The 16,243-nt window shown below is 46.9% G+C and overlaps 1 protein-coding gene across 3 annotated transcripts; it reads left to right on the top strand.

Moving 5' to 3' along the window:
* The first annotated feature begins 458 nt into the window (after window positions 1-458).
* ITGA10 (integrin subunit alpha 10) lies at window positions 459-15,412 on the top strand. 3 transcript variants are annotated; one of them, XM_081306041.1, is made up of 30 exons: window positions 459-1,221; window positions 2,658-2,769; window positions 2,967-3,076; window positions 3,268-3,359; window positions 3,575-3,689; window positions 4,553-4,680; window positions 4,817-4,965; window positions 5,807-5,957; window positions 6,145-6,310; window positions 6,438-6,511; window positions 6,755-6,899; window positions 7,104-7,252; window positions 7,571-7,714; window positions 7,826-8,029; window positions 8,316-8,446; window positions 8,807-8,973; window positions 9,051-9,193; window positions 9,711-9,824; window positions 10,043-10,128; window positions 10,280-10,421; window positions 10,606-10,698; window positions 10,856-10,932; window positions 11,085-11,174; window positions 11,566-11,650; window positions 11,842-11,955; window positions 12,217-12,297; window positions 12,482-12,595; window positions 14,307-14,402; window positions 14,725-14,838; window positions 15,132-15,412. In XM_081306041.1, the coding sequence occupies exons 1-30, from the start codon at window positions 1,170-1,172 to the stop codon at window positions 15,195-15,197; spliced, it is 3,504 nt and encodes a 1,167-aa protein (XP_081162167.1). In that variant the 5' UTR covers window positions 459-1,169; the 3' UTR covers window positions 15,198-15,412. The 3 variants fall into 3 exon arrangements, with proteins under 3 accessions (XP_081162167.1, XP_081162168.1, XP_081162169.1); XM_081306042.1 differs by lacking the exon at window positions 7,104-7,252 and having other exon boundaries at window positions 6,849-6,899; XM_081306043.1 differs by lacking the exons at window positions 2,967-3,076; window positions 3,268-3,359; window positions 3,575-3,689 and having other exon boundaries at window positions 459-2,769.
* Window positions 15,413-16,243: the final 831 nt, after the last annotated feature.

Raw genomic sequence — 16,243 nt, 5'->3', positions numbered from 1 at the left:
TTTATGTTCCAGTGTTTTCTCCTATCTCTGTACCACAGGTTGATAATTTTTCTTCCTCCCTCGTATCTACCTCACCAACCTCCATTATGATTTGGCCCTTACTCTTCTCTGTATCCACACCTTCAGATTTCTGCTTGCACTTGATTTCAGAGTTATGTTCCCCAGCTGGGTCTTACCCCATCTTTGCCTATCCATATGGATGCTGTGTCTAGCATCTTGTAAATACTGTACAATGATCTTTGTAAATAGCCATTGCCCACGCCCACAGTGAAGAGCAAGCCTTCCAGGTCAGCAAATTAAAGATCAGTTTGCTCATTGACATTTGGTCTGCTCCCTCATGTTCTGGTCACTCAATGGCCCCTATTCCTGTCACTGTGGTTTGGATTTTCCATGGAATTGGCCACTACCATCACTACCCACATATTTTTATTGAGCACCTATAGTATGCAGGGCAAAATACTGGGTAGTGAACATGTCAAAAGCTAAGAAGCTCCGTAGTGCCACAGTCCTTTGAGATGTTTATAGCTTAGTTGAAGAGTTGGGGGAGAAGTGGTCTTAGCTAAAGTAATTACTCTGGCTCCACAAAACACACATCATTACCAGTTCATAGTTATAGTCCCTCCAAAAACTATAGCCCTACAAGGCAGCACAGGCTAAAAATCCATGAACAGAACTAAGTGGAATGAGATTGGTAAGACTTGATTTGGGGGCTGTGCCTTCACACACTGGGACGGACTCTCCTGGGTGGGTGGGTAAATGGTACCACTTCTCTTTTGTGTTGCATATCCTAGGTTGAGATAAATAGGGGATGAAAATAATCTGTCTCCCACCCCTGCTTCCTGTTCTAAATCTGAAGAAAGCGTTGTTGATCTGTCAACAAATAAAAGGAGTAGAATGAAAGAGAAGTGGCAGAAATGGTCAAAAATTGTTTTCTCTTTGGATATTGGAAGGAGGCCTCCAGGGGGCAGCACCAAGACAGAGAAATAAACCAAGATCACTTATACCTCCTTGGTCTGGGACTCCCCACAGTTTCCCCCCATCACTCCTCCCATTCCTTCCAACTTTATTTTTAGCTACCAGTGGGAGGGGGCAGGATAGGAGGGAAAGTAGCAGAAAAGGAGAAAGTCAGAAGCACAGAGGACTTCTGACACAGGACAGAACAACCAGGCATGGAGCTCCCCCTCTTCCCTCACCTGTTCTTGCCCCTGATGTTCCTGTCAGGTGAGGGACGTTAACTTCTTGGCTTCTGGTGGGAATGAAAGATGTATGAATTGTGTGAAATTGGGTCAATTGGGGTATAAAAGTTCTTTGGGAGTTAGGGTAGGAGGTTAATAGGATTCAGTATTCCATGTGTATTCCTACAGGCGACTGCTTTGATATTGAGATTAGCAGAGGCTGAAGTTGACTAGGGCCTTGCCTAAGATTTGTACTTAATTATCTAAAACCTTTCCTTAACCCTGTGGGAGTCAGGAGACAGAAGAGCAACATGACGTGAAAGGTCACGTGGCTAGTCTGATTCCTATTATTTCCTTCCCTCCCTCCTTCTCCCTACGCTTGGTAGTACATGGGGCTTGAGACATAACTGCCTTACTATGTGGTCAGAACTCTGGGTTTTTCTAACCAATGATCCATAGTCCCTGATCATACAGCCCTGCCAATTTCCTGGATGCAAAAGGTTCACATACAAAACACCTTTCTGAAAGTAAGCATGGTTTGGGTTAAAACTGTCTATAGTCACTGGTAGTGTTGGTGGTGGGGTAGCCTGGGAGGGGGGTTGCTTGAAAGTAAGGAGTAAGCACAGTTGGGAAGAGCAACATGGGAGGGACGAGAGAACTGGATTTTTCCTTGATGGTACCCTATAATCTTTGTTTCCTAAAATACAAGCTCTGATTTTAAAGGAATTGGGGTCAGAAGGAAAGAGTCAACAAGGACATGATTGGGGCCTTTAGAGTGTGTTGAAGTTTGAGGAAACCATGGAGGCAGGCAAGGGGCAGTTGAATGAGATAAAAAGAAAGCAGATTAAGGGAAACTTTGGGGTAATGGGTCCGTTGGCAAGGATGGATGGCAAACTGTGTGGGCAAGCGGGTGGCCCCACCCAGTTAATTACCATTGAGGTTTCCAGGGTTGGAACCACCAGCAACCTAGACATTGGAGAAAGAGTGAGAGTGTGACAATGTCACTGGGAGTCAAAAAGAGAGAGAGGAGAGACCCAGACACACAATGCACTTTATATTGCTTTTGTTCTGCCTGTGGTCCTGAGTTTTGGGGGAATTTGGAAGAAATGGTTGTTCTGGGGTTGTAGAAAGGTCCTCTCCCTCTTTTGACTCTCATAGTTTGGAGAGGAAGATGTGTAGGAGGAATGATGTGAAAAAGAGTAATCTGACCTTTCCAGACACATCTGTGAATGAGATTTCAGGAGTGGAAATGGAAATACAGTTGTGCATCATCATGGCCGAGAGCCACAGGACCCAAACACGGGAAGGGATCGTTCCTTTGGAGATTCTGAATCTATGACATTGACAGAGTCCAGGAGAGCTTACGAGTAAGAAGAAGGCAGAAAGATTGAGATTCAGATGCTACCTCATGGTTTCTCTCTGGCTGTGCATCCCAGGCATGACTGAGCATTTCATGTTAATCCTATGATCCTGGCCCGACAGGTCTCTGCTCCCCCTTTAATCTGGATGTGCATCACCCACGCCTATTCGCAGGGCCACCAGAGGCTGAATTTGGATACAGTGTCTTACAACACATTGGGGGTGGACAGAGATGGTGAGGAGGAAACCAGAGAGCGATGGGATTGGGATTGTGATGGTGCCAATAAAGGGGAGGCAAAATAGATGGGATTCCACGTTCGTCTGGTTTTTGCAAAGTGACTGGGGCTCTAAACTTGCCACCTCCATGTACTTTCCCTCTGACCCCTGATAAGGGTCATGTTCACCCTATGCTTACTCACATCCTCCTCCCAGGATGCTGGTGGGCGCTCCTTGGGATGGGCCTTCAGGTGACCGGAGGGGAGACGTTTATCGCTGCCCTGTAGGGGGGCCCCACAATGCCCCATGTGCCAAAGGCCACTTGGGTAAGAAGATGCCTGACCCTTCCCCTCCTAACCCTTTGATACCCTAGTATCTTTGACCCCTTGTTAGCTTCTTCACCTCCATAATCCACATAGGCCCTCTCCCCTTCACATTCTCTTCTAAAGCCACCTTGAACTCAGTCATGCCATCTGTGACCTCATGATCTCATTCTCTTCCACTCCCCTCCAACCAGGTGATTATCAACTGGGAAACTCATCTCATCCTGCTGTGAATATGCACCTGGGCATGTCTCTGTTAGAGACAGATGATGATGGGGGATTCATGGTGAGCTAAGGAAAGGATGGTGGCAGGGTCTCCGAAGGTTTGTGGTAGAAAACAAAAAGAACATTGGGGTAAGGGAAGATAGTCTATGTGGAGGGGTCAAGGAGTTAAAGCTAGAAAGAAAGGTAGGGCCTCCCAGGGAGTAGTCTCAGTGTGTGGGAGCATGTTCTGAGGGTACTCTTCAAACATGGGAGTAACTGTTTCCCATCTGTCCCCAGGCCTGTGCCCCTCTCTGGTCTCGTGCTTGTGGCAGCTCTGTCTTCAGTTCTGGAATATGTGCTCGTGTGGATGCTTCGTTCCAGCCCCAGGGAAGCCTGGCACCCACTGCCCAACGTGAGCTGGAGGAAGAGCCTAAAGACTCAGTTCCCAGAAAGGGAAGCTGGGTGGGAGAAAGATGGGGCAAAAAGCTCTGATGTCTGGCAGAGGGTCTGCTTGGCCATCCTCATTGCTACTTAATGTACCTGCAAAAGCTCCTTGTTTCCTAACAGATTAGAGTTGGATTCCTTACCAAGGCAGAAAGACTTGGTGATCTGGTCTAATTTCAGAAACCCAACTTATACCTTCATATACCCTGGGCCTTGACCATAGCATTCCTCTCACCACTCTATCCGTGTCATCTCTCTTCACGCACCTCTGTTTCCCCTTGTTATAAGTGTTCGTTCTCTATTCAAATGCCTTTCTTTATACTCTCCTCTCCTCAAACATCTTTAAACTTCAAATATCTTCTTCTTCCTCTTCCTCTTCCCCCTTCTCCTCTCCTTTTTCTTTTTGTAGGCCAGGCAAGCAAGCACTCTACCACGGAGCTACAGCCCCAGCCCATTACCTTCCTGTCTGCTCCCCCATTTGACTTTCAATCAGAATCCACTCTCTGGGGCCGGAGCTGTAGCTCAGTGGAAGTGCATGTGCTGAGTATGAATGAAAAAAGGCTTCTTCACTCTTCACAGCAAAGTGGTGCTTTGTTTATCTCTGGCATCTTCTTTCCTCCATTTTTTACTAAATAGTATATATTCCTGCCTCTTCTCTTGTCATTTATAACTTATCCAGGGCCTGGCACAGTTTTTTACTTGCATATAAGAAGGTACCTAATAAATATTTAGTTGAATGTGTCCTCCTGTGACCTCCTGTGTCCTCCTTGTTGACCCCAGCCCAGTATTTCTCTACCTATTTGTTTCCTATCACCATACCCCTCCTCTTAGGTTGCCCCACCTACATGGATGTTGTCATTGTCTTGGATGGCTCCAACAGCATCTACCCCTGGTCTGAAGTTCAGACTTTCCTGCGGAGGCTGGTAGGAAGATTGTTTATTGATCCAGAGCAGATTCAGGTAAGAGAAGGCAACATAGATGGGCTTGGAGGGAAAGAGATAGACACAAGGTGGTATCTTCAGTAGTATCAGGTATTTCTCTCCCTCCTCTCTCCTCTCCCAAAACATTTCATTTGGGTACACACTTTATTCTCAGGTGGGACTAGTACAGTATGGAGAAAGTCCTGTACATGAGTGGTCCCTGGGAGATTTCCAAACCAAGGAAGAAGTGGTGAAAGCAGCCAGGAACCTCAGCCGGCGGGAAGGACGAGAAACAAAGACTGCCCAAGCAATAATGGTGGCCTGGTGAGGCATTGTGAAGGGGAGGCAGAGTAATGAAGGGTTACAAGTGGGTTTGGAATATATTGTGTATATCCCAAGATGTCTTGCATGCTTATTTTTATATGCATATGGGTGATGCATGGAAGAAGTCTAAGTTGGCCGTCATTATACTCCCTCTTGCTGCATTTCTACAAAGTGTTTATGTCTGTATCTCTCCAAGTCTCTGCTCTATCTTTGCAGACAGAACTCTATCTCTCTGTATATCTTCACTCCAGCTTTGATCAGGTTCTCCACCACTCATATCTTACCCCTCTTCCCAAACATGATTCAAAATTCATCTCTAGGAAGACCCCCCTGACCTGACAATTCTTTCCCCTCCTCTTCCTCCTCCTCCTCCTCCTCCTCCTCCTCCTCCTTTCTTCTTCTCCTTCTCCTTCTCCTTCTTCTGCCAGGGATTGAACCCAGGGTCACTCAACCACTGAGCCACATTCCAGCCCTCTTTTTGAGACAGAGTCTCACTAAATTGCTTAGGGCTTTACTAAATTGCTGAGGCTGACCTTGAACTTGTGATCCTCCTGCCTCAGCCTCCTGAGCCATTGGGATTACAACCATTCTTTATTCTGCATTTCCTTAATATTTGTCTTCCCAAATGCAATATTTTGGATAAATTTTGTGCTTTATTTGAACTGAATGTATATTCTATGGCATTTGTACATTTGAGTTCTAAGTGTATGCTAATCCCAAAGTTACTTTTGGGAAATGGCCTAAAAGGCAAGATGATTGATCTCAGTGAGCTGCTGACATTGTTAAATCCTGTATATATGATATATCTGATCATACTTCATTCTTTTCTCCCTCTTCTTAGCACAGAAGGGTTCAGTCAATCCCGGGGAGGCCGACCAGAGGCTGCCAGGCTACTGGTGGTTGTCACTGATGGAGAATCACATGATGGAGAAGAGCTTCCAGCAGCACTAAAGGCCTGTGAGGCTGGAAGAGTGACACGCTATGGGATTGCGGTGAGAATTGACTCTGGATCTAGAAGGGTTGGCAGGGGAAGACTCTGAGGACCAGGAACTTGAAGAAAATGGGGTATTATCTACTTCCTGGACTTCAGCCACATTTCCCTTCCTTCATTTTAGTTGACTATGTTCTCTATGAGCTCTAACACATATAATAGATGCCATCTTGATCTCCTGACCTCAGGTCCTTGGTCACTACCTTCGGCGTCAGCGAGATCCCAGCTCTTTCCTACGGGAAATTCGAGCTATTGCCAGTGATCCCGATGAGCGATTCTTCTTCAATGTTACTGATGAGGCTGCACTGACTGACATTGTAGATGCACTAGGAGACCGAATTTTTGGCCTTGAGGGTAATGATTACCCTGGAGAAACGAAGGAAAGAATGGGGGAATTCTGGAATATAGTTGAGTAAATTCAGTAGGTCAAAGAGAGAATTGTCTTACCTTGATTGTGCATTGATATTTTCTCATGTCCAAGGGTCTCATGGAGAAAATGAAAGTTCCTTTGGGCTGGAAATGTCTCAGATTGGTTTCTCCACTCATCGACTAAAGGTTGGACAGACTCTGACCCCTGCATGACATCTCCCAGCCTCTGACCTCCTCAATGACTCCTTCCAGCCACTGATTCAGACAACTTCAACCCTTGTCCCTTCTAGACTCCCGCTCTAACCAGCCTCCATGCTGAGCCTCAGTGCCTTTCTAAGTGACTATAGCAGACCTGTAGTGATTCTCTTTTTATTTACTCCTTATTCCCCGCTGTCTTTTCAGTGACCCCTTCTGGTTCTAACCCCACAGGATGGGATTCTCTTTGGGATGGTGGGGGCCTATGACTGGGGAGGCTCAGTGCTATGGCTTGAAGAAGGTCATCGCCTTTTCCCCCCACGAACAGCCCTGGAAGATGAATTTCCCTCTGCTCTGCAGAACCATGCAGCCTACCTGGGTGAGTAGCAGGAAGTTGCAGGAATGGGAGAGTGGGAGGAAAGGATGCGTTCCTAGTGTGGGGTATGAGGTGCTCTCTCTTAATTCACGTAGCTTCCCCGAGTCTCTTTCTGGTTCCCTTGGGGCCTCCTCTTGTGCCCTTAGGGAGCCCCACCCTGATCTCATCTTCTTTCCCTTCTACCTCTGATGCCTTACCTGCTTCTAGGTTACTCTGTTTCCTCCATGCTTTTGCGGGGTGGACGCCGCCTCTTTCTCTCAGGGGCTCCTAGGTTTAGACACCGAGGAAAAGTCATCGCCTTCCAACTTAAGAAAGATGGGGCTGTGAGGGTCGCCCAGAGCCTCCAGGGGGAGCAGGTAGAGTATCAAGTGAGGGTGGGGCCCTTAGATCTTCAGGGGCTTCCAGACTGATGGGAAAGAATGAGATAGGGCAGGAGAGAGGCCCAGAAATTCTATGCTAGGCTAGGGACGTGGCTCAGTGGTAGAGTGCTTGCCTGGCATGCATAAGGCCCTAGAATTCAATCCCCACTACTGAAAAAAAAATGTCTCCAAATTCTGATTATCAGAATGTCAGGAATATAAGAGCCAGATTGGCAGACTGGTGAGTACATCCCACTGAGTCCATTTATCCACACTCTCTTTTTTCTGGGGTCATCACTACCTACCACTCTCCAGATTGGTTCATACTTTGGCAGTGAGCTTTGCCCATTGGATACAGATAGGGATGGGACAACTGATATTTTACTTGTGGCTGCCCCCATGTTCCTGGGACCCCAGAACAAGGAGACAGGACGTGTTTATGTGTATCTGGTGGGCCAGGTGAGACTTGCTGGGACCCCTGGGATTTATCAGGGTTGGGGGATGGATGGGTTTGCTGAGAGGTTGGGGCAACCAGATTTTTATCTTCTATCTTGTTCTCACCTCCACCAGCAGACTTTGCTAACACTCCAAGGAATACTTCAGCCAGAACCTCCCCAGGATGCTCGGTTTGGCTTTGCCATGGGTGCTCTTCCTGATCTGAACCAAGATGGATTTGCTGATGTGGCTGTAGGGGCACCCCTGGAGGATGGGCACCAGGGAGCACTATACCTGTACCATGGAACCCAGAAAGGAGTCAGGCCCCATCCTGCCCAGGTCAGAAATGCCCAGATGAGCAGGGATACAGTGGTATAAGCACGAGGGAGGTATGCTCTTTGCTTATCTGTAGTCTCCTTGCTTGAGTCTCAAACCAAACAAGTGCTTAATCAGTAGGTAAAACAGTGAGGTAGTGCAGTGGGATTTAGGTTTCTGAACCAAGGGACTGCTAAACACAGACAAGTTTCTCTTATTCCCCTATTGGACAGGAAGGAACTTGGCAGGAGGATTGAGAAACCAGATGTATGAGTCCCTGCCTCAATCTTTCTCCCTCTCTTTCTCTTAGAGAATTGCTGCTGTCACCATGCCACAGGCCCTTAGCTACTTTGGCCGAAGTGTGGATGGCCGGCTAGATCTGGATGGAGATGATCTAGTAGATGTGGCTGTGGGTGCTCAGGGGGCAGCCATCCTGCTCAGGTGAGGAGCCCAAACTCAGGTAGCGGTGGACAGCGCAGCACATCTGTTAAGATAAAGGGCTTAGATTTGGGTTTCTGGAACAACTTTTTCTGTGCCTCCATTCCTAGTTTATAAGCATGCTGCCTGCCTTTTTGGTTTATTGTAAGGCTCACATGGGATCATCCATGTTAAGTTTTAAGCACCGTTAGTGCTTATTGAATTGAATCTATCATGTGACTTCTGTCATAGAGTTCAGGGAAGGGTGACCCTGTGCATCCAGCCCCACATTTTTATTTTAATGAGGGGGAGGCAAACACTGGGTGGCACTTCTTAAAGGGCTTACCTCCTCTTTCTGGAATTTCGTGTCTACCCTGTTCCTAGCTCCCGGCCCATTGTCTACTTGGCCCCATCACTGGAGGTGACCCCACCTGCCATCAGTGTGGTCCAGAGGGACTGTAGGCGGCGAGGCCAGGAGGCAGCATGCTTGACTGCAGCCCTTTGCTTCCAAGTGACCTCCCGCACAGCTGGACGCTGGGATCACCAATTCTGTGAGTGCAAACTTCAACCCTTGGCTGCCTTGGTCTCTGAACTCCTCTTTACCCTCACTTTTGCCTTTCTCATTTAGATGTGTACTTCACAGCAACAATAGATGAGTGGATGGTAGGGGCACGTGCAGCATTTGATGGCTCTGGTCAGAGGATGCCCCCTCGGCAGCTCCAGCTCAGCGTGGGGAATGTCACTTGTGAGCAGCTGCACTTTCATGTGTTGGTGAGAAAGGGGCAGGAACTACTTTGCATTAATGCCTTAGAGCTAGGAAAAGGCTGGGTCAGAGGAGGAATTTCAACTGGATCAGCAAGAAAGCTGAAACAGGGAAAGTAAGACAATTCAGGCTCTGGGATCAGGTTAATCTGTGTTTGATTCCTCTGCCATTTACTACCATGAATTCTGGTAAGCCACTCTCTTCCAAATCTCAGTTTTCTTGTCTGCAGAGTGGTGATAATAATAACTATATCATATGAGTTGTATTAAAATCAAATTTAAGAGTATTGATCAGGGCCTAAGGATATAGCTCAGTGGTAGAACCCAGTACTATCAAGACCTTGGGTTTAAGCCCTTGCACTGCAAAAACAAAACAAAACAAAATAGTATTGGTAAAACCTCAAGATAGTACCCAGCACACAGAAAGTGCTTCCTGAATGATCACTATAATTATCATATTCTTCCATGGGCCTGGGTTTCATACCTAACTCTGGCTCCCATAATCCTTAACTCTGGTTTCCTTCAGGATACATCAGATTATCTCCGGCCAGTGGCCTTGACTGTGACCTTTGCCTTGGACAACACCACAAAGCCAGGGCCTGTGCTGGATGAAGGTTCACCCACCTCTATACGAAAATTGGTTAGCAGTGCCAAGCCCTGCCCTACCCTTGGGTCTCAACACTGCTCTCCCAGTGAATTCAAGAGGAAGGGGAGGGGGAAACATGAGATTTTTATGCTGAAAGCTGACATGGACCCCTCTAATGGAAGTATATTCACTCTTCTCTTTCTGCTTTCCCCGAAGAACATGCCTTTCTCCTTGCCTTCCTCTCATCCCTGAGGACTTTTTCTCTCTTCCAGGTCCCCTTCTCCAAAGACTGTGGCTCTGACAATGAATGCATCACAGACCTGGTGCTTCAAGCTAATATGGACATCAGAGGCTCCAGGTTGATAGACATGAGCTGGCAAACCAGGGTGATCTGAGAAAGACGGGAAGGAGCTCAAAGGGAGTTGGGGATTTGTTTCTTACAAGGATAACAGAAGTGAGATTTTGGTGCTCCTTCAATTCCTGGTCTCTCCCTTATCTACCACTCCCAGGAAGGCCCCATTTGTGGTTCGAGGTGGCCGGAGGAAAGTGCTGGTATCAGCAACTTTGGAAAACAGGAAGGAAAATGCCTACAACACTAGCCTGAGTCTCAGCTTTTCTAGAAACCTCCACCTAGCCAGTCTCACTACTCAGGTGCCTTTGGAGAAAGGGGTTAGGGGAGGAGGGGAGAAAGGAGGAGGAAGAAGATTGGGGTACTGGCTTTGACTGCGAGGTGCTCTGGAGAAATGTTCAGTGGTTAGTGGCTAGAGGGAGGCTGTGGGTAGGGGAACAGTTGCAGGCCCAGCCCCAGCCTCCACCCCTATTCTTCTGCCCTCAGAGGGACAGCTCAGTAAAGGTGGAATGTGCAGCTCCTTCCCCTAATGCTCGGCTCTGCAGTGTGGGGCATCCTGTCTTCCAGACTGGAGCCAAGGTGAGTTGGGGCCCAGGCTGAGGAAGGGGTTCAGGAAAAACAGAGACTGTAGTCTGTGGGGCATGGGAAGTCAGGGGAGGAGGTACACAAGAATTCCTGTTCCTCCGTTGTTGTTCTTTGAAGAAGAATGTACCTTAACAATGTCCCCTGCCCCCAGGTGACCTTTCTGCTTGAGTTTGAGTTTAGCTGCTCCTCACTCCTGAGCCAGATCTTCGTGAGGTTGAATGCCAGTAGGTGAGAACAAAGGGAACTTCTTCTCAGCTCTCTTCTTTTGGTATTGAGTTGGGGGTTGGGGCGAGGAACAGCCCTGACTCTTCTACTAGCATGGAGGGATATCTGAGGAGGGACTGGGATGTGAGCCCTTCCTCCCCCCTCTGGCCCTACAGCAGTAGCCTGGAAACAAATGGGACCCTTCAAGATAACACAGCCCAGACCTCTGCCTACATCCAGTATGAGCCTCATCTCCTATTCTCTAGGTATGGCCCCGTCCTAGCTGGGACTCAGTTCCTATGCCGGACTCATGTTTCTTCCCTCTCCTTCCACATGCTTCAGTGTTCCCAGAAACACAAAACCTTGGGGCTACTCATTCTTTTTGTCCTCGCTCTCACCCATAAGGAAATTTCTCTTTTAAGCATCTTACTTTTCTAGGTATAAGACTTTGCATTTCCCCTGGGATGAGGGAATATGGGATGTGGCTATAAAATTTGTTTCGCATCTATGTCATGTTTCGTTTCTCTATTCTCCACGTACCCCCATCACTTTATCCATGTGCTGGCCCTATTTCTCTGAGTCCATGCCTGTGTGCTGATCATGTGCCCCTGTGTCTGTCTTGGCGGTGACCTTGTATCTCCTGACTTGTCCACACAGTGAGTCCACCCTGCACCGCTATGAGGTTCACCCCTATAGGACCCTCCCAGTGGGTCCTGGCCCTGAATTCAAAACTACTCTTAGGGTGAGAAGCTGTAGGGGCCTTGCCATGACAGGGGCAGGGAGTGGGGAGGACAATAACTGTGGGAAAGGGAAACTGTGGGAAAAGGACGGTCAGAGACTCTCTTGGATTTTAATGGTGTCTAGGGTGAAGGGAAACCAATGAGGAAGGGTCTTCTGTCTCCCACCTCTTCTTGTTTACAATCTTCCTCTCAGGTTCAGAACCTTGGCTGTTATGTGGTCAGTGGCCTCATCATCTCAGCTCTTCTTCCAGCTGTAGCCCAGGGAGGCAATTACTTCCTGTCACTATCTCAAGTCATCACTAACAATGTGAGTCTGGGCTGGAGCCTGCGGAATCCTGTCATCTGGAGCTGATGGACTCATTGAAGCTGGATACCATACCAGCTCCCTGTCTGTTGGCCCAGCACCCTCAGAGCTCTACTTCCTGGGGACATTTCTTTTACATGTGTGGCTCCTTTGAGAGGAAAGAAAGGGGTTTTACATAGAAAGACCATAAGAATGTGGGAAGTACCCTGCTCTACCTGGCCTCCCTTAGCAGCAGGTCTTTGAGGGTGAAATCTTCCTCTGCAGGCAAACTGCACAGTGCAGAACCTGACCAAGCCCCCAGGCCCCCCTGTGCATCCAGAGGAGCTTCAGCACACAAACAGGCTGGTATGAGTCACAAGAGAGTAACCAGAGCAGGAGTACAAATAGAGTCAGTTACCTGTGATGGAGGGGTGTGTGTGTGTTTGTGTGCATGTGCGTGTATGAGTGCGCTCACGCATGCGTGGGTGGTATATGTGGGAAGAGGGTTCTTTCTCCTCTGGGACCCTGATCTGTCTTTCTTTTCTGGTAGAATGTCAGCAATACTTGGTGTCAAGTTGTGAGGTGCCACCTTGGGCAGCTGGCAAAGGGGACCGAGGTCTCTGTTGGACTCCTGAGGCTCGTTCACAATGAATTTTTCCGGAGGGTAATACTTCCCTTTCCTATTAGTCTCCCTTTGTACTCCTATCTATGACATTAATATAGGTTTTGGAGGTCGACAGAACCATGTTCAAATTTTACTGTTGCCTATTACTAACTATTTGACCATGAGCTTCTTTTCACTGATCTTTAAAGTAAAATGGGATAGTGTCTATTTTATGGAGTTTTTGTAAATAAAAAAAAATAGTGAGCTGGACGTACGCTGAACACTCAGTAAACCTAGTTATTATTTTTCTATTTTCCTTTATCATCTTTTAGTGCTGTATTAATAATCAATCAACATTTATAGGACACCTAAACTTCATCAGTTAATAATCCATCGAATGCTTATTATGTAAAAGATTGGTATTAGGTCAATCAACACTGAGGATAATGTCCCCAACATTTATCATCATGCCTAACTCATTGTAGGTACTTACTACATTTTTGTTAAATGAATGGATAAAAATAATTATTTTTACATGTAGGACTTGTATTTGGGGGGTAGTGAGGGAAGTAAGATTTTATATATATATAAAATATATATATATATATATATATATATTGTAGTTGACACAATACCTTTATTTATTTATTTATATGTGGTGCTAAGGATCAAACAAACCCATGGTGTCACATGTGTGAGGCGAGTTCTCTACCACTGAGCCACAACCCCATGCCCCAGAAATGACATCTTAATTATAAATAGCTATGTAGCACTAGAAGTTTTTTATATTGTATATTTTATTTATTTATTTAGTTGTTGACAGACCTTTATTTTATTCATTTATTTATATGCAGTGCTGAGAACTGAACCCAGTGCCTCACATTTGCAAGGCAAGTGCTCTACCACTGAGCCACAACCCTAGCCCTTTTATATTTCCATATACCACCTACTTTGAATAATACCAGATCCCAGGGATGTAGGTATACGTTTGGAGGAAGTCTATCAAACCACATGTCTCCAAGTCTGGTTCTCACTTTATCCTTCTTTGATATTTTTTTTTTACTCTTTTATTTATTCTTAACAAAGATTTATTAAGAAACTGCTACACACTTGGCACTGTGGTAGGCACTAGGCACTGGAGACACAATGGTTAGTGAAACACAAATCTTAACCTCAAGGGTCTTATAGTTCAGTGGAAAAAGTAAACACCAGGTATGTTAGGTTTAGGGACATGTGACTGGCATGTGCTCAGCTCTCATGAGCTCCCTCTTGGCTACGTCACGTCATGGCAGGAGCATACAAACATGTCATCTGGCCTCTCTTGTTATAAAGCCACTGAGATTCAATTCAAGAGGGGCTCCATCCTAATGACTTTAATCTTAATCATATCCCAAAGGGCTCATTTCTAAAAACCATAGATGGATAAAGTGTCTTCCCTCTTAATCTCACAACAGGGATTGAATTTCAACACATGAAGACTTGTTGAGAAATATATCAAAATTTATCAAAACCATAATACCATAGTTAGGAGGAAACACTTTCCTAATTCCCAGAGGGGTAAATGAAAGGAGAGTAGAATGCATTTCAGATAAATAGCACATTTGAAGGTCCAGAGGCTTCTATCTATTTCCCTTCCTCTCTTTTCCCATTGGCCTCCACCTCTTCTGGTCTCAAGGGCCCTGGAGTTGTACCACTCAGGCTAGACATTGTTCTTGCACCACACCACCTGATGATGGCTCACTAAATGCCTTCCCATCCACTTGTTCCACAGGCCAAGTTCAAGTCTGTGATAGTGGTCAGTACCTTTGGGCTGGGAACTGAGGAAGGCAGCGTCCTACAGCTAACTGAAGCGTCCAGTTGGAGTGAGGTAAGACTAGAGACTGAGTTTGACAGATTTGAAAATAATGGTGATGGGGGATGGGAATGTAGCTCAATTGGTTGAGTGCTGGCTTCGAATGCCCCAGGCCCTGAGTTCAGTCCCCAGTGGGATAGAACACTTGTGACCTTTTAGTCAGGAATGATAAATGAGGATTCTAGGGTTCCACTGCCTCCATTCCTATCTCAATTTTTCTCCTTCGAGTAGAAAGAATCTCCTTATTCTATTTTGAGGCTGGCATTGTTATAATGTGGGGGGGGTGGCTGGTGGGGTTAAAGGGCACATGTAAAAACCAACTCTTCCCCTCACATAGAGCCTCCTGGAGGTGATTCAGATCCACCCTGTCCTCGTCTCCCTGTGGATCCTCATTGGCAGTGCCCTGGGAGGGCTGCTCCTGCTTGCTCTCCTTGTCTTCTGTCTGTGGAAGGTAAGCACTGCTTAGTGGGGAGTGGGGAACCTGGTGCCCACCAGCTGAGGGATCCTAGACTATAACAGGGAGAATAGGTTTTGTACTGGGCAGCTAAACAGGCTGTAGGTTTAATGCCCAGATCTTCACTGTACTCCACAAATGTTGGTTGGATTAAACTAAGCCAATTAAAATAAAATTGAATCCCGTTTTTGGAAGCAGAGCAAAAGTGAAAACCTCAGATAAGTCTGAGGGCTATTGGCAAGGTCCCCAGTAAGGGCATCTGGCCGTGCCTCTTATCTTTTCCTCTACAGCTTGGCTTCTTTGCACGTAAGAAAATCCCTGAGGAAGAAAAAAGAGGAGAGAAGCTGGAGCAATGAATGTAAAATAAGACTCTAGAAAGTCCTCCCTGGCAGCTTCTTCAAGAGACTTGCGTCAGAGGAGAGGTTTGGAGGCTCAGAGGGGACAAGAAGATGCTTCTGGACTAACTCCCCAGACCTGCAGCTTGACTTGACTTTTGAGTCCTGAGAATGTTGCTGGCAAGAGATGAAGCTTTACCTAAAAAAAAAAAAAAAAAAAAAAAAAAAAGGCTGGCACAAGAACTAGCAACACTCCCACCCTGTGCTTCCCTATTCCTCATGATCCCAGTTCCACAGCCAATACTGGGGTTTCTGTTCCTCCCACCCATCACCACCAGAAACAAAAGAATTTTTTGCCTAGTTCTCTCTCCTTCCAGAACCCTTTGTCCTGGAAAGGATGAGTGTTATCCTCCTCCATTCCTCCACTCTCTCACCTTCCTGCCTATTCCCCACTCCACAGGAGGGAGCTGGCATTGGCTTGCAAGATGTAAAGTCAACATCTGCTGCTTTCCTGTGGAGTCTAGTGATTCATAGAGCCGGATGGGGAGAGTCAACAGGAAAAAAGGAGGGAGGAGGAAAAGCCACAAGAGACACTCTGTACAATTCCAAGGAACAGAGAAGCCTTTAGACAGGCAACTGCCATCCCCCCTGAAACCTGAGACTCTGTGGTGCACTGGCCAGCCCTCAGGTGCTGGGGAAACAGAGCTGCCCCCAGGCTTGCTGGGCATGGGCTTCCCAACCCTTCCCTGGGAGCAAAGCTAGGGCCTGGTGCCTGATTTTCTGGAGCCAGGGGCCCCCAGGTGGCTGAAACTAGAATAGCAGAGAAGACCAGGTAGTTAAGCTTTGTTTTCTCTACTTCTCTGACCTTACTTGCTCTCTTCAGCCCTCCTTGGAGTCTCACAGAAAGCCAAGAGAAGAATACTGCTGGATGGTGGGTAACTCTTTTGCTTTACCAGCTTTGGGAAGCAGCAGCCCCATGGGCTCCGAACAAGTAGGGTGTACATTGAGAAGTCAAAGAGGGTGGCATGAGTTCTCTAGGGAGCAAGCCCCTTCTTGCCCAGCACTGG

This window comes from Spermophilus citellus (genome assembly GCF_964194105.1).
Source record: "Spermophilus citellus genome assembly, chromosome: 9".
NCBI classification, from domain to species: domain Eukaryota; kingdom Metazoa; phylum Chordata; class Mammalia; order Rodentia; family Sciuridae; genus Spermophilus; species Spermophilus citellus.
This window is presented reverse-complemented; position numbering and strand designations above follow the sequence as displayed.